At 38.0% G+C, this 27,289-nt stretch overlaps 1 protein-coding gene across 3 annotated transcripts in view; it reads left to right on the forward strand.

Moving 5' to 3' along the window:
- Positions 1–27,289, forward strand: part of FLT1 (fms related receptor tyrosine kinase 1) — a 170,865-nt gene that overhangs the window by 54,596 nt on the left and 88,980 nt on the right. For all 3 annotated transcript variants that reach the window (XM_079138566.1, XM_079138564.1, XM_079138565.1), the window contains exons 7-11: positions 2,009–2,183; positions 3,101–3,218; positions 5,324–5,493; positions 6,102–6,261; positions 24,734–24,848. In XM_079138566.1, coding sequence (XP_078994692.1) covers positions 2,009–2,183; positions 3,101–3,218; positions 5,324–5,493; positions 6,102–6,261; positions 24,734–24,848 — 738 coding nt within the window. The remainder of the gene's footprint in view (positions 1–2,008; positions 2,184–3,100; positions 3,219–5,323; positions 5,494–6,101; positions 6,262–24,733; positions 24,849–27,289) is intronic.

Consider the following 27,289-nt stretch of genomic DNA (forward strand, 5'->3'; position numbering starts at 1 on the left):
GCTGTTTTTGTCAGCGCTTTCATTTAAGGTACTGGCAGACAGTCAGGCACCTGATTACAGCATGTTTGGAAAAGATACTACAACCCGGTCATCCAATATTCCATTTGTTAAGTGTCAAAGGAGCAATTCTGTCCTTCAGAAAAATGAGAAGAATGAAGACTGAGTCTGGGTCCCTTATTCAAATGGAATATCCTTCCAAATAGCAATTATTTAAAAAATGTATAGATGGGGAAAAGATGATAAACTGTTCAGAGAATTTTGACAGTAGTTCCAGCCCCCATACTGTGTGTCAGTATGACTTATGTAGCATATCCCAAGTATGATTACTCGTTATGTCATTCAGATTACCCAATCACAAAGTTAATTTATGATAAATGATGTTAAGCATCAGCCCCAAGCTCTTGTTTCCCATAAACATTTCTTGCCATGGAAATAGAATCACTCAGCATCAAGATGCAATAAGCACCCTGTAGGGATACAGGGACTTAGCAGTCATAAACTATTGCTATGACTTGTAGCAGCATTTTCTGGGTTTTGTCAAAAATCAAATATTCTCAATAAATACCAAGAGGGAAGAAACTTTTACCCTGGTAGTGTTGCTGCTGATTTTAAGAATATTGATGGTACATCTATTGAATGCCAGTAATCTAAAATGGTAACATCCACTGGAACTTTCTGTGGTGGGTATACTATACCAGTGCTGACCAATAAACTAACAACTAGCCACAAATGGCTAAGGAATACTTGAAGTATGGCTAGCTGCACTGAGGAAGTGAATTTTAATTTAAATAGCCATGTGTGATTGGTGGCTGCAGTACTGGACAAAGCAACTCCAAAACACAAGATGAACTGTTCTCCAAGGCAGAAACAATACCAATGTTACTCAAATTTGGGAAGAAAAGTTCTCAAATAAGTAATGCCTATGCAAACAAGCTGCAGCAAGAGGCTCCGCAGACTGGTTAGGGGACTGATGGTTGATGGTGGTGACTGACTTTTCTCTCTGGTTACTGCTGAGAGTAAAGAAAATGTGCCAATGGACGTAAAATAAAAAGGCAGGTGGGTCAAAGTTTATTAAAAATGGTAAAGAGAAGAGCTAAGTTCAAGATCCAAAGATCAGTCTGAATGGTTTCCAAAATCATTTTTTCCATTACCCATCCCCAGCCCCACAGGAAAATGCTGGTAAGAGGAAATGATATATGTTTGAAAATGAACAATTAAAGGAGAAGGCAATGTGATCTCGTCTTCTCAGAACAGTATGGTGTTCAGATTACTGTGCCTCAAGGGTTTCTCTTGGTCTTCCCTGAGATAAATGTGGGCCAACACCCTTCAAATGCTGGCCAAACTTGCTGATTGTTTTCCATGTCCTAGATCCATTTGCCAAGATTTAGCAGAAATTGGCAAGTAATTCTCACATAGTGAAATAATGAAATGAAGAATAGCTACCTTAGTAGAATACTAAGTAGAACTTAGTAGAACTCATCTTTTCATTTCCAGTAGTAGCAAAGGAAACTCAGTGTGATTTATTAAGGGAAACACTGTCATTAAGCCAGGTACTAAAGATAATTATTGCCCACATTTGTGTGTGCCGGAGAACAGGTTGCTATCTAGAGAGGTGTGTGTGCCGAAGTAAAAATACTAGATTCATGCTCAAAAGTCCTGAGTTCCTGGCCTACGTTAGCCAATGTCTCTGTGGCTTCAGTTTCTTCACAGGTAAAAGAAGCAGTGATTCTGCCAATGTCACGAGTGGTTGTACAAAATAACTGAGATGATGCATGTGAAAGTCAATTTGAAACACTTAAGTGCCAGATGAAGGCTAGTATGCTACATAATTGAAACACATCTAGACAGATGTAGTTTCCAAACATCTTGCTCTAGGTGGATTTGATATCCTTTTTGGAAGAAAAAAGAAGTGGCTGTCAAAATTATGATCTGGGAGATGTCAAAATGCTATTACTTTAAGCATGAATAATTACTACATCTACATTTGTTATACATTTTCTTTCTATAGACAACCAAGAGAGCTTCTGTAAGGCAACGAATTGACCAAAGCAATTCCCATGCCAATGTGTTCTACAGTGTTCTTATTATTCACAAAGTACAGAATAAAGACAAAGGACTTTATACTTGTCATGTGAAGAGTGGACCATCATTCAAATCTGTTAACACCTCAGTGCATATATTTGGTAAGCAATAATTCAGCATTGCCAACTCATGTTATGCTTTCTAATCATCATGGACTTTGGGTTCTATAAACAAATAAATGTTCTTTTGGCTAAGTGTTACACTACCACAACTGAATACAACTTTGCCACAGTCTCTTCCACCCCACTGCCAAAAAGCAAAATCACATTAGGTGCTCTTTAAATTTAATGATTTTGAATTGGACAGAAAGTCTTTTCTTTAGAAGCTCATAATGGTTAACACCTCAGTTAGATCATATTTATGAAATTCTTCATTTAGAGTTCTATATAAACAAAACAGAAAATGATCAGTTTTACAGTTATTATCTTGGAAAATTTTCTCAAGTACTTCCATGATGTAAGGAAATAAACATAAGGCTTGATACACTTTTTAGAATTAGTGCTATTTTATCCCTGGTTTTATTATCATGAAATCCTAATATTGTTGCTTAATTCCAATATGCAAATTCTGTAGACAAAGTGCTTAAAAACCAATTTCCATCCATTGTTGACAAGGAAAATAGTGTGAAGAGCAAAAATTATGGAGCAGTTCTATCAAAAGCCATTTATTTCCTTTTGGCTTTCTCAGTTGTTTTAAGAGGTCAAAGCGACTTTCTCCCATCTAACTCATATTTACTGAGTACATTTTTAGAAACATCACCCCACTTTTTTGTTATATTTTAGATGTTTCCTGTTGCCCTGACACTGTTTTATGTCTACAGGATTTGCCACCATTTCCTTTGAAAGTGTTTCATCCACTAAGGTGCTTTTAAAGTAGTTTATTCATTGAGCAACATTTGGGCTCACTGGCTGGCACCATTATAATTCAGCTCTTTAGCTTCCCATTGACTGCACCCTCCCTTAATGTTCTGTGAGGTTTTTATTCTTTTCTAATGTACTTATCACTTCTCCTTTCCAAGAAAAAGCATTCATCACTGTGAAACATCGGAAACAACAGGTGCATGAAACCATAGCAGGCAAGCGGTCCTACAGGCTCTCCATGAAAGTGAAGGCATTTCCCTCACCAGAAGTTGTATGGTAGGACCATAATCATTTTCATATCAGTTTAAGACATATTTTGTAAGTAGAAAGATGCAAGAGCCCAATAACTTAAATTCCTGAAAGAAGTATCCAGAGAAATTGCTTGGGCAGCACTGGAGAGTAGAAGCTATATTGATTACTGGGTGGTAGAGGTGAGAACTGAAGAGGAAAGGAAGAAATGCACCAGAATGAAATAGGAAATGAGGGGTTTTTTAGTGCTCATTTCTGTTGAGATAGTCCCTCACTGACACCAAATTTCTTCATCTCGAAACCTTCCTATGATGTCAACACTCTCTGAATGAGATGGTTGGGCAACAACTAGGAAGCATCTTGAATGTGTAACATGCTCTATTAACTCTGAAGAAGTGAGTCCTTGTAATGAGGATGCTGAAAATAATTCTTTTATATACAGCTGGGTTGAAAGTACCAGTCTTGTTTTAGAATTAAACAAATATTAATAGAGACAAGACTTATTCATTTGCAGGAGTGAACAAATGGACTTACCTGAATTAATTTTTTTTGACTTGAAGGTTACATATTCAGAAATTACTTAAAACAGTTTTTTTTTTTTTTTTTTTTTTTTGGTTAATAATCCTAGTACAACAACTGTTGTAAAACAGTGTAATCTGTTTATAATCTGCGTTTTGTTAAATTACTTTTAAATGCCAGTATCTTTGGTTTGTCATTATACTTTAAACAAAGGGTAGGGTATAAAACTGATTAGGAGAACAATCCATACAATACAGAAGAGGTACCATCTTGGAATTTCCTCAACCAGAGTTTTACTTGGCTTTCAACATCATAGGTGCGAAATATTTGTTTTCGATTTCTTTAAATATTTCATAGGGAATTAAAGAGAAAAACTTTGTGTTATGCCTTCATGCCATTGCAGTAGAAAAAAAAATTCTTTTTTTTATTGTTCTTGTTGCATAATATCTGAAAAAGGTTAATAGTTAATTATTAAATTTTATAGTAATTTAGAGACCAGGAGACATCAGTGCCTGAGTGTCCCCTTATCTGTTAGTGCTAACTTTTTCGGTAACTAAACAGCAAGAGCCTAAAAATAATTCAACCCACTTCAAAAGTGTTATCCTGTTGATTGGAAATAAAGCAATTCTAAAATGACATTGTAATCACAAAGTATAACAGTCATTTTAACTGCTTTGGAACTGAGGCCCACCAGTAATGGGAATTTGTTTGCAAGACTATAATATCAGCATGATTATAAACTGATACCATTTCCAATATTGTACCTTTTTTACAGAACACAATAAACGCCTCACAGATTAAAAATGTCCACTTAACTGTGTATTTAAATGAAATCCCAGAATTTTAGAGTTAAAGGAATCTTGGAAATTGCTAGAAAATCTGAGGACACTAGGCTCAACCTCTGGTCACACAGCATACAGCTTGCGGTAGAGCTAGGCCCGCATCCAGGTCTCCTGACTCACGTATCTACATGTAACTGGATGACATCAAGGCATTGATTCTATATTTAAAATGTTTTTAAATTCCTTTTAAGTTTATAGTTTGTTTGTTTTGTGTCTGAACAGTTCTTCCTCAGGGGAAAATACCTTGATTTCACTATAGTTTTGCTATGAAAGGGACAACTGGTGTGCCCATTTATATAGCTAATAAGAACTCCACATGAGATCACAATAGGAACGTCTATTTTTATTTTTATCTGGAGAAGTGATCTAGTTGATCTGACTTACAATGGCTCTTGTACTACTCATGGAGCCTCATGGAAAACTCTGAAAAACAAAAACTCTGAAAAACATCTCAAATGGAATTGGAGCCTGTACCTCTGTGTTAATACTTAAGTCAAGATGGCCACCAGCATCCGTGTGGGTTCAATAAGCCATCACCTTCCTTTTTACCCTTGGTTTATTTTTGCTCTTTGCCAATCAATATCAAGGAGTACCCAATCTAAAAACAATACTTGCCTTTACTGAAAAGTTGGTGCCTAAATTTTTAGATCAGTGTTGACAAGCCAAGCCTTGAAAGTGATCAGCTTGAGCTTATACACTGAAACGGCCATGTTATCAAAGTGGTATCAGAGAGGTATGTGAAGTGACTTACTGATCATGTTTTAACCACAGGCTAAAAGATGGGTCACCTGCAACGGAGATATCTGCTCGCTATTTGGTTCATGGCTATTCTTTAATTATCAAAGACGTAACTGCAGAGGATGCAGGGGATTATACAATCTTGCTGGGCATAAGGCAGTCAAATGTGTTTAAAAACCTCACTGCCACTCTAATTGTAAATGGTAAGTTTACAGTTTATATATTCTTTGGGTCCTGGTAAGGGGAAAATTAATGAAAATTTATCAATTCAAAAGTCATTATAATAATGTCCCCAAAACTCAAAATTTAATTAATTTTTGCAGTACTGGGGGTTGAACCCAGGGCCTTGCACATGCTAGGCAAGAGCAAAATCCCCACTGAGCTAAATCCCCAGCCCTTTAAATTTGATTTTTAGATAGGGTTTCAGTAAATTGCCCAGCTTAGCCCTAGAACTTGCAATCCTCCTGCCTCAGCCTCCCAAGTAGCTGGGACTGCAGGTGTGTACCACTGCACTCGGCTCAAATTTTTAAAGTTCTTTAAAAACCACTTCTGTACCTATCATAATTATTTCATGTCTGCTTATCTTCCATAGGCAACATGATTTTTATAATTGTAATCACAGTGTACATACCTTAGAATCAAATTATAAATGTTCTAAATTTTAAAATTGACATTTTCTTGATGAAAATGAGGGCTTATAACATTTTAATTTCCCTGACATTAAAACCAGTGAGACTGCAGTCCTTTATGTAAGGGCCAGCAGAAAGTCACCAGAACAGTTCTTGACTTCTGTTCTTCATCTCGTTTGCAGTGAAACCCCAGATTTATGAAAAGGCAGTGTCATCATTTCCAGACCCAACTCTCTACCCACTGGGCAGCAGACAAATCCTGACTTGTACCGCCTATGGAATCCCTCAACCTGTAATCACTTGGTCCTGGAGCCCCTGTAACCATAATCATTCCAAAGCAAGGTAGGGACAATTCGTTTCTTGATTAGCTTTTAAATACTTGTTGCCACCTCCAATTAAGATTAATGGACACAGTTGGGAGTTTACAGAGGGGACGTGCAGTATATTTAAAACAAAGGCTCTTCCTGCCCTGGAAACAGATATGCAACAGCTCCGCCTCTTCCTTAATTAATTAATTAATTAATTGAGCTGTCATTTGCTCAAGTTAGAAACTCAGCCCTCTTGTTTCCCAGCGGAGGATTCCCCAGACATTAATTACCCCACTGTGTCAGTTATTCTGGTCTTCCCACTTTTCATTTTATCTTTACTGGACACCATTCAAGATCTTTCCAACACTGATGATCACTGTTTCCTACTTCAGAAATTTAGTCATGCTTTTCCTCTATCTGAAATGCAACTCTATCCACTGCCTCATAAGAAGTCCTCCTTTATCAAACCCCAAAGCTTAGCTCTTACATCACCTTCTCTGTGAACCCAACCAACTGCCTCATTCAGATTCATTTCTCCCTCCACAGTATGAATACCACTTTATTCATTGTTAAGTCAACTGATGTGCACATGTTTATCTTTCTCTGAGCTATGAACTAACTGCTCTGTACCTTTGGGGAGCGTTTGTACACTAGGTGCTCAGTGTGTATCTGCTGAATGCATACATCCCTACCCTCTGAGGATGTGCGGCATTTCCTTGCATTCCTGTGGTGACTGAACCCCCTTTGCTTTTACCCATTTTTTTCTTTTGTCTAAAGTGATGATACCAGTGATAGTTCATGGGAGTTCATTTGAAAAACAGGAATAGAATTGATAGGTGCAACAATAAGGTATTATTGAAACTGCCCAAGAATTATCGTTATGCCAGACTATTTTCTTTATTGCTTTTTAATTCCTCTTGCAGAGTGTTTGGCAAGATTGTTATTTAAAAAAGAAAATTGGCTTGATAAAAAGTAAACTAGGCATAATTCTAGCATAAACAGAAAGAAGAGGTTATTTGATTTTCTAGATTCTTCTCGCAACTCCCAACTCTTCATCTTGTGTCTTAATCCTTTGTTTAGGGCGTAGCAATAGTGGAAAATTACTGGTGTTATGGAATTCCCGAGAAGTAGCTATTTCCACACAAGTCTGATTTCTCATTTGAGTGTCATTTTCTAAGAATAGAAATAATAGAGAACTTGAAAATCTTGAATACCTTCTTTATCACTGTGGATATTTATTTATATCACAGTGAGATCTGTTGAGACCTTGTATTATTTTGCTAATTGAAGGTAGGAACCCATATTTATAGACTCATTCCCATAAGGCCTTGATATATGTGCTAACCTAACATGCAAATACTTTTAAAATAACTAAATAATTGAAGCTATTGGGATAAAAGTGTAGGGTTGAATGATGCTAATAAAATATGATTTGGAGAATGATGGGAGCTGAAGTAAAACTTGGTAAAAATTGGTACTTGTTTCAATTTCTTTATGATATATGTGCTCTCCTTCCTGTTTTATGGAATACAATCACCAAGGCCTGGAATGATGTCTTACTCCTTTTAGAATTCTTCCAAGACTCAGAACACTGCCTTAAATATTTGTTGGCCATTTGAATCATTCTGTTAAAGTCATTCACTTTTTGCTACTCACAGGACAGATCAGAAATGAAACCTTTAACTGTTTCCATGTGGGAGATAATTAATTTCTTCAATATGTTGTTTCAAAATTATCTGCCAAAAATGTGCACATCCAGAAGCAGCTCTCATTCTTTAGTGAGTGTATACATATGGAATAGCTTACCTGCACAGGCCCAGGTTTGGTACTGGATGGTCAAATCAGTACACTTAGAGAAATACTTCTGAAATGTATATAAGACCATTCATTGTACCATAGGAAACTAATAGAACAGCCCTTTCACCCTGTCAGAGAGCTAAAAACTTAACATTTATAATTTTAATTACTAAAATTTCTCAAATAAGTCTTTATGTAAATATATTTTTATATGCTTAGATTAACTTACATTCATTTATAGATAGGAATTTTTATTACTGACATGAAAAAGGAATGTTCTGTAACACTTTTGAGTTATATAGTAATACATCTGCATAGTGATACATATGGTTGATCTTCAAAGGAGATTGGGCAACTAATGCATACACATTACTCATAAATATGTAGAGTAATTCTTAGTGTTTAAATTCGAGATTAGGCCAGATGTGGTGGCACATACGTGTAACCTCAGTGACTCAGGAGGCTAAGGTGGGAGGATTACAAATTTGAGGCCAGCCTCAGCAATTTAGGAAGGCCCTAAGCAACTTATAGAGATGCTATCTCAAAATAAAAAATAAAAAGGGGTTAGGGATGTGGTTCAGTGCTAAAAGCCCTCTGGGTTCAATCCCCAGTACCAATAAATTAATTAAGTGATCAATTAATTTGAGACTCTAGTTAAAGGGCAACTCTACATATTGCCACAGTTTTGCTGTTCTTATTTGGTTGTTTTTGTAGTAGTAGGGATTGAACCCAGGGATTGACACATGCTGGGCAAGTGCTCTACCACTGAGCTCTATCCCCAGCCCTTTTTATTTTTTTAACTTTGAGACACGGTCTTGACTAAATTGCCCAGGCTGGCTTTGAACTCATCATTCTCCTGTTTCAGCTTCCCAAATAGCTGGGATTACAGGCAGGTACCACAGTACCCACAGCAATTTAATTTTTGAGGATACATAATATTTATTTTAAATAGCTCAAAATTAATTGACTTAATATGGTCAGCTACTTTATGTAGTTAGGTTAATACAAAAAGAGGTTCAAAGTTAAATTTATCTTTCCTGGAGTCTGATAAATATGTAAATGTATTTAAAATTATCAGAACTACTACTCAACTAGAAATTTCCTCCTTGTTAAAAAGTAGCAGTAAAATGTTTTATGTAAATGATTTATTTCAACTAACACTGTGGCTTTGGTTTTGCCTACAATTCATTCTTACAAAATATTTGTAAGAAGCTCTGATGTGTGTTGCTTGGTAGAGTGACTACAGATAACAATTATATACTGAATATCTCATAAGAAAGGATGTTGCATGTTTTCTCCATGAAATGACAAATGATCAAGGAGACAGGTATGCTTATTCTGATTTAAACATTTCACAATGGATGCACACATCAAAACATCATATGGCACTCTGGTGTTATGTATAATTTATAGACTTTTATGTATCAGTTTTCAAAAGCCACTAAGAATAAAAGAAAGGGAGAAAAGGAGGATTGTTTTCAATTCACATAGCTGATGAGCCAAGAAGAAATATCTGTGATTTTACTTTTCTGTGTTTGGGTGGTAAGTTGGTAAGAGAACTATGAAAGTTCTTTTAAATGTTTACTGATATTAAAATAGGTTACCAAGACTGAATGAGGAGGAATTTGGGGATTTTTCTCATCTCCAACAACTGATAGAGATTTCTAAATAGGTACTACTAAACCTGTTCTATGTTAGCCTAGCATAAACCCAAGAAGCATCCATAATGATATTAACTTCTAGTATCTCTCACATGTCTATAATTCACAGCTTCTGGTCATATAAAATAATTAAACACACACATGGAGAGAAGATAAGGATCAAATGAGATGATATAAGTGGGAAAGGTACACAGTGCTAGAGAAATGCAAGGTTGTAATTATCACTACCGTTGAGGAGGAGGACATTTCTCTAAGACCCAATACTTCTAAGGACTTGGAAGGAAATTTCTGCCTTCTATAGAATTTCTTATGACAGTGAGAAATTGTACCAAATATTTCTGAGAAATGAGCAGAAATTGTGGAAGGCAATATGTACTTTTTCTCAGATTTAAAAATGGAAATCTAGTAGGTCCAAGGGGAAAGGCCATAGAATTAAGGAAAATATAACTTAGGACTTTTCCAGAAGAAAATTAAGGAACTGTAGAAAAGTTAGGCAAAAGTAAAAGGAAGAATAAATCGAAGGGGAGAATGAGGTAATTCTCCCAGTTCACGGGGCGATCCCATTCATTAGTTTCCCGTCATGGGAGGAAGTGATTCTGCCCAGAATGGCTAGGCTGGGGTGGGGCAGAATGGGACTGTAGAACAGCTGCCTCCAATTCATTATGAAGAACCAAATAAGACTACTAAACCTCTAAGCTACAAGATATTCTTGATCTCACAGGTCCTTGACAAGCTTTGCCACACTGCGGTACACTGTCACAGGAAGCGCTGTTTAGATAAGATTGCCCAGGGCAAGGAGGCTGGTCTCTAAGGGAACAAGAGACAATGTAGGATTGGAGGGAAGGGGCCGCTCTCTGGGGATCTGAAGGTAGAGGAAGATGTGGAAAGGACAGACTTGGCATCATTTGTTTGTACTCCAGTTCACCAGTTCCGGTTTCTTAGGAAGAATCTAAGAGGCTGAAAGACTGCTTTTATTCTTGGGTGCTTGAAGGGCAAGGAGACCCTCAGATAAATGACTGGAGGTTTTTGAGCCTAGAGAGGTCTTAGAGCCTGAACAGTTCACTCTCATCTATTCATAGGATAGGGAGTGGGCTTCTGCTGGGTCACCTTGCTGGCACTCTCCATTAGCTCAGGTCAGCTCCCCATTAGAGCTACCTGGTTGTTTCTGGGTTGTCTTGTCTCATTTTTAAAACTAAGGTTTAAATGGGTGTAGTGCCCACACCTATAATCCCAGTGACTCAGGCAGTGGCGGCAGGAGGATCGAAAATTCAAGGCCAGCCTGGGCAACTTAGACCGGGTCTCAAAATAAAAATAAAAGAGTCTGGATGTGCTGAACATGGTGGCGCATGCCTGTAATCCCAGCGATTTGGCCCTAAGTACTTAGCAAGACCCTGTCTCAAAATAAAATATAAAAGGGTTGGGGATGTGGTTCAGTCGTGCCCCTGGGATAAATCCTGGGTTACTCCCCCCACCCAAAAAACAACAACAACAACAAAAAACATGCTGAATGTGGCACAATGATATAGCACCCCTGGGTTCAATCTCTGGTACCACACACACACACACAAACAAATAAATAAATAAATAAATAATATAAAACTAAGACTTGTTTTTAAAATGTTGAATGTGCTTGAGTCTTTTACTATAGGGAGTTTCAAGGCCTGCAGTTTTTGGTTACTGCAGTTTTGACAGCAAGTGTTCTTTAGAGCATGGGCCACCTTAATTCCCTCTCCCTATCTGTCATAAATCATATCCCCTAATAACACTGATCAACTATAAGATATACTTGCAAAACATATTAAATCAGTCTCCTCTATTAGGAAAAAATGTTAGGTAACACTGAGTTCTTTATGAAAATTTCATTTTCTTTATCCACCATCTGTGATGACTAATAAAAATTTGTAGAGAGAAATTTCTGCTACTTATGTTGCATTAATATTGCTCACATCATATAAATGAGTTTTGCACATCATTGCTATTCAATATAAATACAATGCAATCATCTCATTGTCACACAAATATTAGGTACCAACCTTATGCAAAAAAAAAAAAAAAACCAGCTGTCTTTAATGTTTCTGTTTTAATTATGTAAAATCAAATATGTTTGGTGATTACTTACTGGATCCATATATGTACCGGTAGAATGCCTATCATACAGTCTCAGGGCTAAAGATCAGAAATCGAGGAAATGGGTTCTATTCTTGTCACTGTCCTTGACTTCTGTGTGACCTTGGCTGGTTACTTAATCTGTGCTTCCATTTCCCCTTCTGTAAATGGCAACTGCCAGGTTTCCCCTTTCCTCTAATATGCAGCTATGAAGGAGTTAAATGAGAAAAATCACTTTAAATTTTCTGTTTTTTAAAAAGCTTGAAATACTTTCTCAGTTGTTATACACTGATATTTCACTTCTGATTTTTATAAATCATAAAGCAATTTGACCTTTAACTCTGAGGATTAATGCCAAATCAACAGAAAATTTCAGTTTATAAATGTAAAATGCTTACATGTAAATAATCTGAGTGAGGCCCTGGGTTCCATCCTCAGCATTGTAAAAGAAAAAAAAAATACAATAGCCCTCCAGCATTGGTGTCAACCTGAACCTTCTTCGCCAGCCTTTGTCCCACAAGGCTTTATCCTTCTCTACCCAGTTGGCTCTAAAATCTTGCTTATTTTAATCAGTCTTTTGCCAACTAGTCCCTTTAGGACATGGAAAATAGTGTGTTTCTTAACTCATGGAAAGCTTTTTCCTTTCTTATCTAAGATGGTAGATTTTCTAAGAAAAACCCAACAGTCATACATGGACCCTCAAGGAACCATTCCAAAACTCTAAAGTAGGTCAGATCTGGAGTCTAAAATAATTACGTACTTTAGAAGTTAAATAGAAAGTAACGGTCCCTGCCACTCTCAATGACAATTCGATGTCCCATTTCTGAAACACTCTTCTGCCCCAGTAGGAGAGCACTATTGGGGGTGTCCAGAGAAAGCTGACCACTCCAGGACTAAGTGGGATTTGCTCTTTGCTCCCGTGGGGAGGAGGGGTGGCCTAAAAAGCAGGGAAAGGCACAGGCCTCTAGGAACTCTGAGAGCAGTTTGCCTAATTGCATTTCTCTATTGTTTATGTTAGCAAATTGGCAAGGAAAGGAAGCCCAGAATCATTAGGGATGTGTCAGGGATACATCATTTGGGAGAAACACAGTTTTGTGCATCAGTGGGGTATGTAAAATTAACAGGACAAAAACCAAAACAATTGTTAATGGTAGTTAATTAGAACTGTACTCAAGGACCCAAATTTAATTGACTGCCAACATGAATGTCTATTATTTTTATGCTGTAACAATTTTATGCCCTGTATTTTGTTTTCTATATACAAAATGAAAGCTTTAACAATTCAATTGAAAAAGTCAACATTTCCTGGGGGGCAAAATGTAGGTCAGATGTCTGAGGGAAACAGTAATTTAAGAAGACTTCTGCTTTTGGAACTATGACCACTTACCTCATGTTTTAATATTTACCATGTTCTTCTTAAATATACTTACAATTTGTGTTCATGCGTCCCTTATCACATATTCCATGCAGTGTGTATGGATACGCAGGCTTGAAGCAAGCATGCTACAGGGAACTTGAATTTACCACAAACAAACCCCTGAATAAAACGAGGACTTTAAAGAAGACCACTTGACCAAGGACCACTTTAGCAGAACTTTGAGCTTGAACAAAGCCAAATAAAACTGGCCATCTTATACAAGAGGCTTTCATCACAAGCCAAAAATGAATGTTCACTTACTAATGAGAAACTTCTCGCATTCTGTTATGTAATTACTTGTTGAGGAAGTGCACACTGCCCAATGTGAATGTTCAGACAACAGCCCTTATTAATATTTCATACAGAGTCCTGAGAACAGAGCACAAGTTCATTTGCCAAATGCCTCTTTCCCACTTTCCTATGCTTTGTGAGATTTTCTTTTTTCCATTCTTCATAGTAATACAGTGAACCTGATGAGTAATTGTTTCTAATGAAGTAACTGTCTCCTGTAATTGCTATCAAACATTTCATTTTGGTTTAAAATAAAAGGCTGAGTCATAGGATGCTGGATGGTTTTTATAGAGATCTGTTCAGCAAGAGTCAATGTAGCTTCCCAGGATTAGGAATACCAGAAGATAGTGACACGATTTGGGAAGACTCCTGAAGATTATTGACAGAACCTTTCAAATTTTATTGGCCACAGTCACAGATTTTAAAAAATTGAATGGGTAGGCCGGGGATGTGCTCAGTAGTCAAGCACTTGCCTAGCATGTGTGAGGCACTGGGTCCTGTCTGCAGCACTAGAAAAAGGGGAGGGGGCGTTTTTATTACTAGAAACTAATGTCCTGATCCAAGATCTTTAGGTAATAAATAAGACATAGCATCTATAAAACAAGCACCTATTCATGGACATCAACATTTTGTATACATCTCCACTGACTTGGTAGGGTATTTTTTGAAATATGGAATCTAGTCTGTGGTTTTAATGTAAACTCTGTGCTTTTTTAAATGAAAAAGCAGAATATGGCAGATTGAGAAGATGCAGAGGGTGTGAAGGATTCAGACTAAGGGGCAGGCAGTGCTTCATAATGAGCTTCTAGTCACCAGCCTTGTTTCTTCATACTTTCTCCAAAAGCCCGTAGGACGTTTTGTATCTTCAGTGCGATGGTCTTCTGTTATGACAGTTATAATGAATTTCATCAATATGCCCTGTCTGTTGTCCAAGCAATGTTCATCCATCCACACACATTGTTCCTAGTTGGTACAACCATTCTACAAAATGGTCATAATTTTCCCCATTTTGCCATGAGGAAACTGAAGCTCAGATTTATTTCTCAGGTATTTTCAGATAATGGAATAAAAGAAAGACTACATAGGTTGGCATTACAGCAGGTTACTTTTCGTTGGTGTTCCATATGATTCCTCAGAGTGGATCACTGTGAACTCTCCAAGGAAGGAGCAAAAGTCCTCTTGGGTACAGGTTTGGGAGAGTACTCATCTTATTAGGTTTATTCTTGTCAGCAGTGCTTTTGACTTGAGAACACCTGTTGAGGGCTGGGGATGTAGCTCAGTGGTAAAGTGCTTGCCTCACATGAGGCCCTGGGTTTGATTCTCAGCACCACCAAGCGGGTGGGGGAAAGAAAACACCTGGTTAGTTAGAGTTGCACTGCGAACAGAAAGGAAAACAAATTTACAGCAATTAGGAGAATTTGGCTCACGTTTCATAATAACGTTTTTGGGAACCAGTGCTGACCTGCAGCTGGTGGTAGAGGGCAAGTTCTGCAATTTAGAGAAAGCACCATGGAGAAGACAGATCTTAAGATGAGGGGTAGACTCTGGAAAGTCAAAGGGAAAGGGAGCGGGACAAAGATGTGGCAGAGTGATAAAGAGAAATTTATGGATTGAAGTTTTAGAGAAGATTATGCCAGAAGACTAATTTGGTTGGCTCATTGTATTCAGGCTGAGAAGAAACCTGAAAACAATAATTGCAAAGGCAGGTTTGAGCCTGCATGAAATTTCTGGAGTGGAGTCAGTCATTCCATCCCAGCTCACTTTCTCTGGCTCATGCCTGGGTTTTCCACCATCTACAAACCAGAAGTCTACCTTGTCATTTCTTGTAGAGTGATGGCCTTTTAGAGATTCATTACTGGTGGTCTTATTCTTGTGGCTCTTCAGCATGCGTCATCGGCATTGAATCCCTGAAACTCTACCTCCCATTTCTGAAAAATCAAGGCTTTGGATTTTCACTTTGGCTTTCTTTTAAAAACATTACATGGGTACACATTAGTCCATTCTCTTAGGCCTTTAATGTTCTATATGCGTGTCCTCATTGAGAATTATGTAATATGATCACTGATTGCTACCTTATTGACAAATATTCCTTTGTAAATTGGAAAAGGTCCTTAAACAAGTAAGGTTAAGAAAAGTAAAAATGGGTATTTAGAGATGATCTAGAACCAAACAGAAGATTCTGACTGGTAGAAGATGTATGGCCTATCATTTCTATTTTTATTTTCTTTATAGATAAGTTACTAAGCACTTCCTTATGGGACAGAGTTTTATGTACACTTTATATGTATTATCTCATTATGGCAGAACTTCTATGAGACAGAGACTATTATTATCACCATCACAGAGAATGCAATAGACAACCCTGTTGGAAAACCTATACTGCTTGACATGTCAGAGAGACTACAAATGAGTGGCCTTCTAGCACATCATCAACCAGGCGACTGAAAGCACTTTGGCTGTCATTACAAGGGTTGTTTTCTGTAACAACTGCTTAGACATTAAAATGAGTAATTTGGGGGTAAAAGCTTATGAACCAAAAAGCAGGTGTTTTAAGCAGGCTGTGTTGTGACATCAAGAGCCAATTTTACAAGGTGTTAGGATACAGAAAGGCAATATAGTCTATGGATTAAGGACATGGACTTAGAGCCTAAGTCTTGGTTCTGCCTCCTGCCATCTACCAGCTGTCAGATTCTTGGCAAAAGAATCTCCCGGAGTCTGGGTTTCCTTATCTATACAAAAGGACAGCACTGACATCATAAGCTTGTTTGGAGAAATTATTATTATTGTGCTGCGATGCTGACCCAGCACCTGACACATGCTATGCAAGCACTCTCCTAATGAGCTCCATCCCCACACCTAATGGAATTAAATGAGATACTATAGGAAGTACTTAGCCCTATGGCTGGCATAATGCAAGTGCTAATAAGTTTGTCTGCTGAAAGTTATCCAGTACTTTTAGATATTCCTGGCAACTCTGGAGCTGTGCACTGCAAAGCCACTTTCCTCTGAAGTGACATCACACATACATAATGTCCTGTGACAACTATCAATAATCTGACATCATGATCCACGGTGTTAGGTTAATGTTCTCCCAGGAAACATGCTTACATCTTTGGACAGGGACAGGTCTTGTGACTTTGATGACTCATTCCAAAGAAATTAGAATGGGACCAGAAATGGTAGGTGTTTCAGATTATTTAAGAAATTAAAGGAGTTATAGTAGCCTGGATCTACTCTCATTTATGAATTCTTTCTCAGCTATTAAGTACTCATGGAGTCTTGTTCAGTTCATAGTAGCATATGGCTCTTGTCATTTTATTTGCCTGTGCTACATTTCTAATATTTTCCCATGAAGTTGACTTGTCTCTTCAATAAACACAGATATTCCTTAATAACAATAGGAAGTAAACTTTCAGGGTGTGATTTTACACCTGAAATGGAATATGAATGAGAAAATTGTTTTAATTGGAGTAAAACAGTACAAGTAATTATGAGTCAATATTTTTCCTATCCTTGGAGGAAGGGGAGAATACTCCCAGTCAGTTTTCTATTTTCCATTAGACAAGAGACACCTCTTCACATGTCAACATCACTGCCTAAGTAGAAATTATCCAGGTCGATCAGTTTGTCAGGAAATGATACTGTTAAGCTGAGTCTATCCATGCCCCATCAGCTCCCGTCTTCATTGATGTCAGTTGTTGTGAATGGACAGGGCTGGTGGTGGTGAACAGTGTTAGTTTAGGAGTGTGTGTGAGGTCACTGGATGGTCACTAGTGTCCCTTTCTTCAGCACACTTGAGATAAGCGATAGATGGCAGGGTTGACACCTGACATGAGGTTGGGTCCAAATCTCATCAGGCCATTCTTTGTCAGGATTCATTCTTCTCATCAGGCAGTTAACTGAGCACCAGGCATGCATTTCTCATGTACCCTTGGGATTGGCTAGGGACTGAGGTGTAACAATGAGTAAGACATAGTCCCTGCTCTCAAGTAGCTCTCAATGTAGTCAGATGACCAAATGACAACATAACCGATCTGTTTTCTGTGTACCAGGCACTGTACATGTTATACAAATTACCTCATTTGATATCACCCCAAAATTTGCAGATGTCAAACTGCTCTTCTTCAGATTTTTAAATTTAAATTATTTCCCTTCTATTTGTTCTTTAACATCTATAATAAAACTAGTAAGACATGGTAACATGAGGTTGCTTCTTTGGAGTTTACAAAGCTAAGAACACATCCATTCCCAAAGAATTTGAGGTGGTTCACAAAAGATACAATAAGTAATGAAACAACTCTGGATAAAGGAATAAAATAGGATAAGACAGTACAGAGCTGGTTGTTGAGATAGGAGGAGAATAGGAACAGACATTTCTAAAATATGAAAATATGTCAAAAGAAGTACAAGGCTTCAGGGTTTTGAGATCTGAGAGAAACCACTTCTCCTCTCATATTCTCTGGGACACAAACTCTTCAACCATGTTTCTACCACAAGGGTGTCATATGACTGGTAATTCTGACATCCCTTGGCGTTGGCCAATGGCAGAACATCAAAGCAGAATTTATTAAAAGTGATTTTGTGGGCTGTGATCCAGGGACAATTTCAGAATGATTCAAGTGATTAAAAAGTGTACAAGTCCTCTGAGCAATTTTCTATGACACTGATTCTCATAACTGGGCTTTTGCTATCCAGATTACATAACTAGAAAGTTATAAAAACCACCATTTGAACTCAGATCTGGTATCTTAAGGTCTCTTCCTTATACTAAATTGATTCCCCATCTCCAAACCTGAAGACTTTCTGGACATTTCTATACACTCTATACTAAATAAGTCATTGTCTTCCTTTTTACAAGAACAAAATAGAGTGATAGTTTGAAATATTCTTCACTGAGTGACTGGAGGCAATATCTTAAACCTCTTTCCTGAATGTGTTGAAGGATATTATTTGTAGCCACTCCTAACATTTCCCTAAAGATTTCTTATTTATCAAGCCACCCTTCCTTAACTGGCCAGTCAGGCCTTCACTAAGAAAAATGAATGAACAAAATAGATGTTCTCTTTGAGGCTCCTCTCCTATCTGGGTGTAACCAAGTAACTGTCTACCCTTTCAGTTTCTCAGTGACCCAGGTATGGGGTTGAAGATTCCCTGGGTCTGGGCTCAGATTCTGTATATACTAGATGGGAAATGTGGGGGAGGGGGCTGTCAGAACTCATACTAGAAGCGGAGGTGAGAGAGGAGGAAAGGAAGCAGAGGCTGGAAGACAGGCCTTATTCTGAGTGAATGGACCACGGGCCCTCGAGAGCAGGAAGCAGCATAAGCCAAGGCATCACGGAAAAGCTCTTATCTAAACAGAGGTGGCCCAGGGCGCTGGATCCCCTCCACCATTGTCCAAGAAGCTGACCCAAAGCCTACAATCCCTGAAACGCTTCTCCACTGATGCTCCCCCACCCCCACTAAAACAAGAAGTAATTTTCAGTATGGTCTTCAAGGCGTCACAAGGTCTCTAACTGCATGAGAAAGTCACTCCTCCAGAGTACCCTCAGCCTGACCTCGTGACCACCCTGAAGACCCTGGCCCTCTTCCTGAAGCAAAAGGAGCAGGAACCATTCTGTACAAACATTCCTTTCAACGCTACGCCTTTTTCTGCCAGCATCCTCTCTATATTGTTTTATTTGTTTTAAGAGAATGTGAGAGGAGGGGAAAAGATAGTGTTTGCAGATTCTATCAATCTGATGGCTCAGACACACTATCGCTAATGTTTTGACACAACACCCAGGGTAGCAGAAGAATGTTTACACCAGGTCCTTCTGCAGGATGGTGCACCATAATGGGGAGCCAGCCCCGGTCGTGCCCTCTGGCAAGGTTCCAGGTGGTCTTTCTTTTCCTTTCTATTTTTTTAAAAGGACATTTTACAGCCTTGATTTGCTCTTTATTACTGTTCTACCCTTTGTTTCCTAATTCAAAATGATTCAATATTCTTTACAAACAGATTCTAATCACAGCTCGTGCAGTAAAATCCCATTGAGCAGATAAGTAGAGTTCACTCCAGTCCCCAGATTTCATCATCCAAAAAGGAAAAGAAAGAATATTCTCTAAGTTGGGACTCTATTGAATTCTCTAGAGCCTCCTCCTTGCCCTCCCCCAACTAAATGTGCTGTAAGTACACATTGAAAATATTCATTCCCAGACAGTGGCTCAGGCAGTAGGCAGCCATCAGGTGTAGAGATACTCAGTTCAGCACTGCCTCTCTACTTCTACTCCTGAGGCACTCTTTAAAGGACTGAGGTTCATCATAAAACAGGGTCTTCATCCTAGAACAGCCAATGGGTCATAGAGACAACAGGGAGAATTCCCAGGAAAAGAAAAAGATTGCTAAAAAAAAAAAGATTGTTTTATTTTGTTGCAAGATTTTAAAAATGATAGTCTGTCAGCCAGTAGAAAGCAAAAAGTTCCCATAATTTTTGCATCAAAGCATTTTTATGACCTAAACTAATGAAAATTTATGTCACAATATAATTATAAATAATTCGTCTATCAACCTTCCTCCCACCCATCTGCAAAAGGACTAGGTACATCTTCCCCTTGAAAACTAAAATTTTCTCATAGTATGTGACTTTGTATCACACTATGGCCTCCCAGAGGACTCACAGAGTTTTTCTTTAAAACAAGTGACTCTGAGCCAGATTTCCCCTGGGAAGTATGATGGAAAAGATTTGGGAGGTTCCTTGGAAATAAAGTCACTCTGGGTGACAGATCTCTGGTGTGATGAAAAGAGGACATGAGGTTCTACCCCAGATCTACCCTTGCTCTATGAACCTAAGAAAGACTTTGATCTTTCTGGGTCTCAGTTCCCTTACTGGTAAAAGGATTTGTGAAATGGGGACCATGATTCCTGCTTCACTGGGAGACTGTGAGAACTAGGTGAGGCAAAATGAATGTCTGTGTCTCCTATCCTGAGCCTGGCACATAGTAGCAGCTCAATAACAATCATTTCCCTTTTGCCAACCACGGGTAAGCCATAGCAGAATGGAGATTTTGGGGAAAAAAATGTCAGCTTAATATTATTTCTCATAGGTTAAAAGGGAATCCTAAAACAAACACCAGTTTATCTTAGGAGTCAAGCTGCAAAGTAGATCTTCTAGAACTGGTATGGTTATTAAACTAGCAGTACATGATTTTATTATAAAGTGAGAATTTTATACTGGATAACAACAAGAATCCTGGGTACCACAACAAGCTCTAAGCAGATGGCAACTTCTAAAAGGCTAAAGGAAGAGTTGAACCACTCCATCAAATTCTTCAGAGAAGAATTCCATCATTTTCACCCAATTCTGAAATTGTTACCCAATTCTGTTTTCTCATCAGAGAGCCACTTTCAAGAAAATGTAAATACCATCAGTGACTAAAGCTCTCCTAGCTAGATTCTCCCTTCTGATTCCACCAGATGCAATAATCTATTTTTTAAAGAAAGGCAAGTACAGATCTGAATTTTAGGCAGAGATGGGGGACAGGAAGAAGGAATAAAGAAAGCCTGAAGGTCAGAATTTTTAAAAATCAGCACTTAAAAAAAATCACAGGTAATGAATATTAAAGAGTACTTTTGGGTACATAGTGCGCATTGCATTTGTGGGTGCTGGATTTGTAAAGGTCAGTGGGAATTGTGCTGAGTTCAGAACTAACTGCAGGATGACAAGGTGAGGTCTAATATAAACTGTACGGCAGAATCTGCACACATTGGGTATCTGAATATTTTGGCTGTGTAAGATGAGAGGCGTTTACCACATTTTAGACACAAGCTAACCATTTTATGTAAAAGTAGCTAAAAAAAAGACATAAATCCTCAATGCACTAACGGTGTTAGTAGAGTGAATATCTGAGAAGCCTTTTCTTCCTATATACAAAGAAGCACTGAAGTATATGATGGCAGTCCATAGATCATATAACATACGGCATAAAGGTTAAATGCAAGACTCTGAAGTGAGCCAGAACTGAGTACAAATTCTACCAGCATAATACTGTAGCTTTGACCTATGTTGGCTTTGCCTTTTGCTGTGGCCTGAGACTGTCTTCATCTAATTTTGGTCACAGAAGAGCCAAATATTTATGAGTGTGAAAAGAATATGGCAAATCCATCACCACTACAAGCATGTAGGTCATTAGTGTCATCCACATATACGGAGGGTGGCAGTTTCCCATTATGTGTCAAGAGAAGAAGACCAGTAACTTAGACCAGATGGGAGAGCTCCCCAGATGGCTCCCAATTGGAGTTAAACAGATTGACATGTCACATGTAGGGTCCCAGCTCCATGTGTTGAATACGTAATTGGCTGACTTCTTTTAATTTATTTGTCAATCTCTAGTCCAAAACTAAGTTGTTTCAACTCCAGGGTAACTGACAGATGACACGGAGTACCCTCTTACCCCCAGAATTCCTTTTTTCCCTTTCACTGGTTATAAATACCTCCATGCTATTATATTTGGCATGCTATATGCACATGGAGGTAGGAGTCCTAAAGCTCATTAGGCAAGGGACAGAAGCTTGGAGCATGGAGAGGACAGCACCGAGCTGAAGCTGATAACAGTGGCCTTGTCCAGAATAGTGCATGGGAGCTTTCTTATCTCGCTTTGGCAGGAGGTGCTGTGGGCTTCCTGTGCGAAATCAGGAGCGAATGCTGCTTTCCTCTTGTTGTTCAGCTTCCTCCCCCCTTAAGACGGTTCCCAGCACAGTGATTATCTTTGCATCTTCAAACATGGCACAATCTACTTCCTTAAGAGCTTGATGTATTCTTAAGACTTAGGCAAATTCCCCTCCCCCTAAATCTCTTTTCAAGTGCTGTTATAGAGTTAGACTCCTAAATGACATTCTATTTTTAAGTTTCCAATTACAAAGAGGGAAAAATAACAGCCCCTAAATTAGAAAAGAGCCACAGTATCTGTCCTTTTCATTTGGAAGACCTGGCGGTAAGTCAGGCCTATGGTTTCCATACTAGGACTTTTGTGGTGCATAACTACCCTTGGAGCCATGGGCAAAGTGGAGGGTGGGGGTTGGGGGAGAGGTGGAGGGGCCAGAGGTCAACAGCCCCAAGTGAACTCAGAGGCAGACTGTATTTCCCTTGGGAAATGCCTAGACTTGCTTTATTCTAACATGTTTCTTTGCATTTCCTGAGGACCAAGTGTATGAGTGTACAATCTTTGACTAGGGCCCCCTTTTTCATCGCTTTGAGAAAGAGAATGAAATATAGAGTCTTCTCCTTCAGGTACAAGAGAACCTCAGATGTCTGATGTCACAGTCTCAAGTGCACATGCATGTATACACGTAGATTATATATACTCATGTATGCACTGAGTACAGGGAAAGATGAAACCAAGTAGTAGTTCAAGGCACAGATGTTACAGTTCAGAAAATAGAGAATACTGATGATAATAAATAGGGCAAAGTGACTTTTATATAATGCTTTCAAAAGTTTATTATTAAAATGTTTCCAATAAGTGAGAAAGTATATAATTTTTCTCTGCTAACAAAGGAGGATTAAAATGTTCACTTATCTTACCTGATGATTATAAAGAATAGCTAGTAGAAATCAGAGAAATTTCTTAAGAAATAGTCAGCTCTTCTTTAGTATTTTAAATTTTATAATCTAACTGTAAAAACAGATATTTCTAAAAATATTTGGAGAAATCTGACATATGGCATAGGTACAAATACCACCATGGAATTGCTAATCCTATTATGCATAAGAGTAGCATTATGGTTACATTAGCAAACATGCATATTTTTTAGAGATATGCCCTGAAGCACAGAGGACCAAAATGATATGTCTGAGATCTGCTTTAAAATGTTTCACAAAGAAAAAAAAAAAAAAGCAATAAGGGACAGATGAAGCAAATGTGTCAAAATTTTGATAAACGAAATCTGGATGATGGGGTTGGGGTATAGCTCAGTTGTAGAGTACCTACATTGGACGTTCAGGGCCCTGGGTTCCATCCCCAGCACTACTCCCCAACACACACACACACACACACACACACACACACACACACAAATATCTTCTGTACTTTCACAGTATTTATGGAATACCAATTACAGACTAGGTTCTTGCTTAGCTATAGGGATATGGTGAATAAGCAGACATGATACTGTCTTCCTCTAGCTATTAGCCCACTGGGGCTCCAGGGCATAAGTGGCCACTGAGAAGGCAGTGAGTACTCTGCAGGAGGATGTTATAGGGCATATAACAAAAGGAGGGGAGCCCAGCCCATCACAGTAGACAGTTTAACATTCTGGGGTCTTTCTCAGCTCAGAGTTCTGAGAGAATAATAACTGAACTTTTTCCTGACCCTCACAATCCCATCTATCCTGTCTTCTTTCTTTCTTTATCCTCCCACTCTCGTTTTACATAAATCTTTACTGCTGTTGGCTACTTAAGATCAACCTCTCAATCTTTCTGAAAATCAAACTTTTAAATTCCTCCTGGTTTGAAAATCTCCAGAATTTGCCAAAGATGGGTAAAATGAGACCAGCAAGCTATTTGATCACCAAAACTTACAGTTCAGAAGGTAAGAATACAAAATGAAAAAAAAAAAAAAATGATAAAATGCTTAAAATAAAAAGAGAAATTTCATGAACTCTAATGATAACATTAACAGCCTTATTTTATAATTAAACACTTGAGGCCTAAGAAGTTAAAGAGCTTGCCATGATACCCCAAGACTTGAAAAGAAATAGATTGAATTTAATAACTACTTCAAGATGTTTGTTTCCATATGCATTTAATTAGTCCTGGAAAAATTAGCTATTCAACTGAATACTCTGACTAAAAGCCAGCCTTTTATAAGATGTGAAATGCTATTATTTCCTCAAGGTTTCCATTCATTAACATAACTTCACCACCCCCCCTGCCATGTCTGCATGTTACTTCACTAGGAACAAATTACAATCTAGATATTAAAATTTCTAATTTATACATTTTTAAAATATTTAATATCTGGAACAGGAAGGACTTAGGGCAGCATATACTGTTTTTTTTCCACATCAAGTAAATACATTTGCTATTTTTTAAGTTCTGAGGATGAATACAGGAAAAAAATCTAAGGAAAAGAAGATTCACGTAAAAATTGTGATTTTTGCTATCTGGGGACTTATCCATTGGTTTTCATTTCACCTGTCTCCAACTAACTGGACCACACTTCAAAGCAACAATGTAATGACGTATATTTTTTTTTAATAGGTATGATTTTTGTTCCAATACTGAAGAGTCCTTTATCCTGGATCCTGACAGCAACACAGGAAACAGAATTGAGAGCATCACTCAGCGTACAGCAGTAATAGAAGGAAAGAATAAGGTACTGTTTGTAAAAATTAGCAGTGGGGTATTCTACAAGTACACTCTCAGCTGTTTGTTCTAGGAACCAGAAGTAATTCAAATGCTCAAACAAAATTTAGAGAGAGGAAAGACAGTATCTGAGATATATCTTCATTATTTAATCTGCTGTATTCTTTTTTTCCTTTTAATTAATTTATTTAAACAGACTGCATTTTGATTCATTGTACACAAATGGGGTACATCATTCAGTTTCTATGGTTGTGCACAATATAGATTCATAAATCATACACGTACACAGGGTAATGATGTCCATCTCATTCCACCATTTCCACCATTTTTATACCCCTCCCTCATTTCCCTCTATGCAATCTAAAGTTCCTCCATTCTTCTCTCACCCTCACCCCCCAACCCAACTCCAAGATTTCATCTTACTCCAATTAGAATGGCTATTATAAAGAACACAAACAATAACAGATGTTGGCGAGGATGTGGAGAAAAAGGCACACTCATACATTGCTGGTGGAGTTGCAAATTGTTGCAGCCACTCTGGAAAGCAGTGTGGAGAATCCTCAGAAAACTTGGAACGGACCCATCTTTTGACCCAGTTATCCCACTCCTCGGTTTATACCCAAAGGACTTAAAATTAGCATATTGCAGTAACACAGCTACCTCAATGTTTATAGCAGCTTACTTCACAATAGCTAGATTGTGGAACCAACCTAGATACTGTATTCTTTAACTGACCCCAGTTCTAAGATAAGGAGTATTCATTCTTAATGGAACAGGTGGAGTTTTCCTCTTGAAACTGGTTCACATCAGCAGTTCTCAATCCTGGCTACGTGTTAGAATACTCTACCAATTAGTATTACAGCCAAATCTCTGGGGTGGAGCCCAGGACCCACCAAACTTTCCAGGATTCTAGGCTGTAACAAGATCACCAACATACATAAAATAGGATTCCAATAAGCAAAGCTAATACAAGACGTAAGGTTAAAATCAAATGTTTCCATTTCACAAATATCATGTTTTCCCCCTCTGTATTTGCCAGGGTGAAGCCTAAGCTGGGGTGTGTAAATATACACTCTTTCTATCAAGGTTCTTCTGCCTAATCAGGTCTCGCAGGCATTTTTTTTCCCTGCCATTCTTGGGCCATTCATTCCCTCTTCCCCTATACCCCAGCCTTGGCAATGGCTGACACCCTGTGAAACAGGCAAGTCTGTATGATTATAGACAAAGTGGCTTTTTCTCTATTGAATTAGTAAAGAATACATTTAAAAATCTGCCATCATCATCATAAGGAGAGCAAAAGAAGAAGAAAAAAAATCAAATAACTCTTGCTGAAATGACTATATACATGTACATATGGAATAGAGACTGTTAATACAGATGGCACTGTCTGCCAGAGTGTGGTTATGCTTAGACATTTATTCAGTCATATTCTTTGCATTAGAAGATGAAAGTAGATGCCTTCATTCACCATGTAGGATTAACAATAACAACAAATAACATCTGTATGCTTCATTGTGTCCTTTTGACATGTGCTAATATCACTATCATTCTTTAGTAAGCCATTCTTTGTTAAGAGTGGTTTTCTCCATTTTAAAGATATGAACAACCCAAAGCCACACAGTTTAAAAGATAAATGAGTAACTGAAATCAAAGTCTTTCCATTCAAAACCCAGTTGATTCTCACTGCCAACTAAGCCATTACAGAAATTAAAGTGACGATGGCTTATATGACAACATCAACAGTCACAGATTTAGGAACTTTTTTATAGCTATGGCAGTAGTTGTAGGTGGTTTATAACTTTTCTAACACAAATGAGCAAAACTTGAAAAACATTACATGACAAACAGCTACTGAGAGAGCAGTTTGTTGAAATACTTAAATAAGAGGAAATTCTATAAACTTGGAGGTGTAACTTGGGTGACATTACGTTTTGGGGGAGAAAAAAGGAAACCATCTCAGTTTATTTGCAGTAGACAGCAAATTAGTTGTACTAGGACATTTTCAAGATGCCATTAGTAGTGTCTATTCATTTGGCCTTTTCCTGACCATATCAGGTAGATGTACTGTTAACTGCTGGATAAATTTTGTAAACAAAAATTTACAACTGTAATTCCAGTGGTAACTTCTACTCCTATTTTGGTATCTTATCAAAATATGCAATAGGAAATAAAATAGAAAATGAGAAAGCTATGTGAAATTTCTGATTACTTTTCTTTTCCTTTTTTTTTTTTTTTTTTTTTTTTTGCGGTGCTGGGGATTAAACCCAGGGCCTTGTGCCTGCAAGGCAAGCACTCTACCAACTGAGCTATATCCCCAGCCCAAACTTCTGATTACTTTAAACTATGAGGTAGCAACCTGATTCCATCTATAATACCTATAAAAAATGATAACAAAAACTGGCTGAGATCAAACAACTTGCCCAATTTTCTCATGTATGCTTGGAACAAGTA

This window comes from Sciurus vulgaris (assembly GCF_902686455.1).
Source record: "Sciurus vulgaris genome assembly, chromosome: 4".
Lineage (NCBI taxonomy): Eukaryota > Metazoa > Chordata > Mammalia > Rodentia > Sciuridae > Sciurus > Sciurus vulgaris.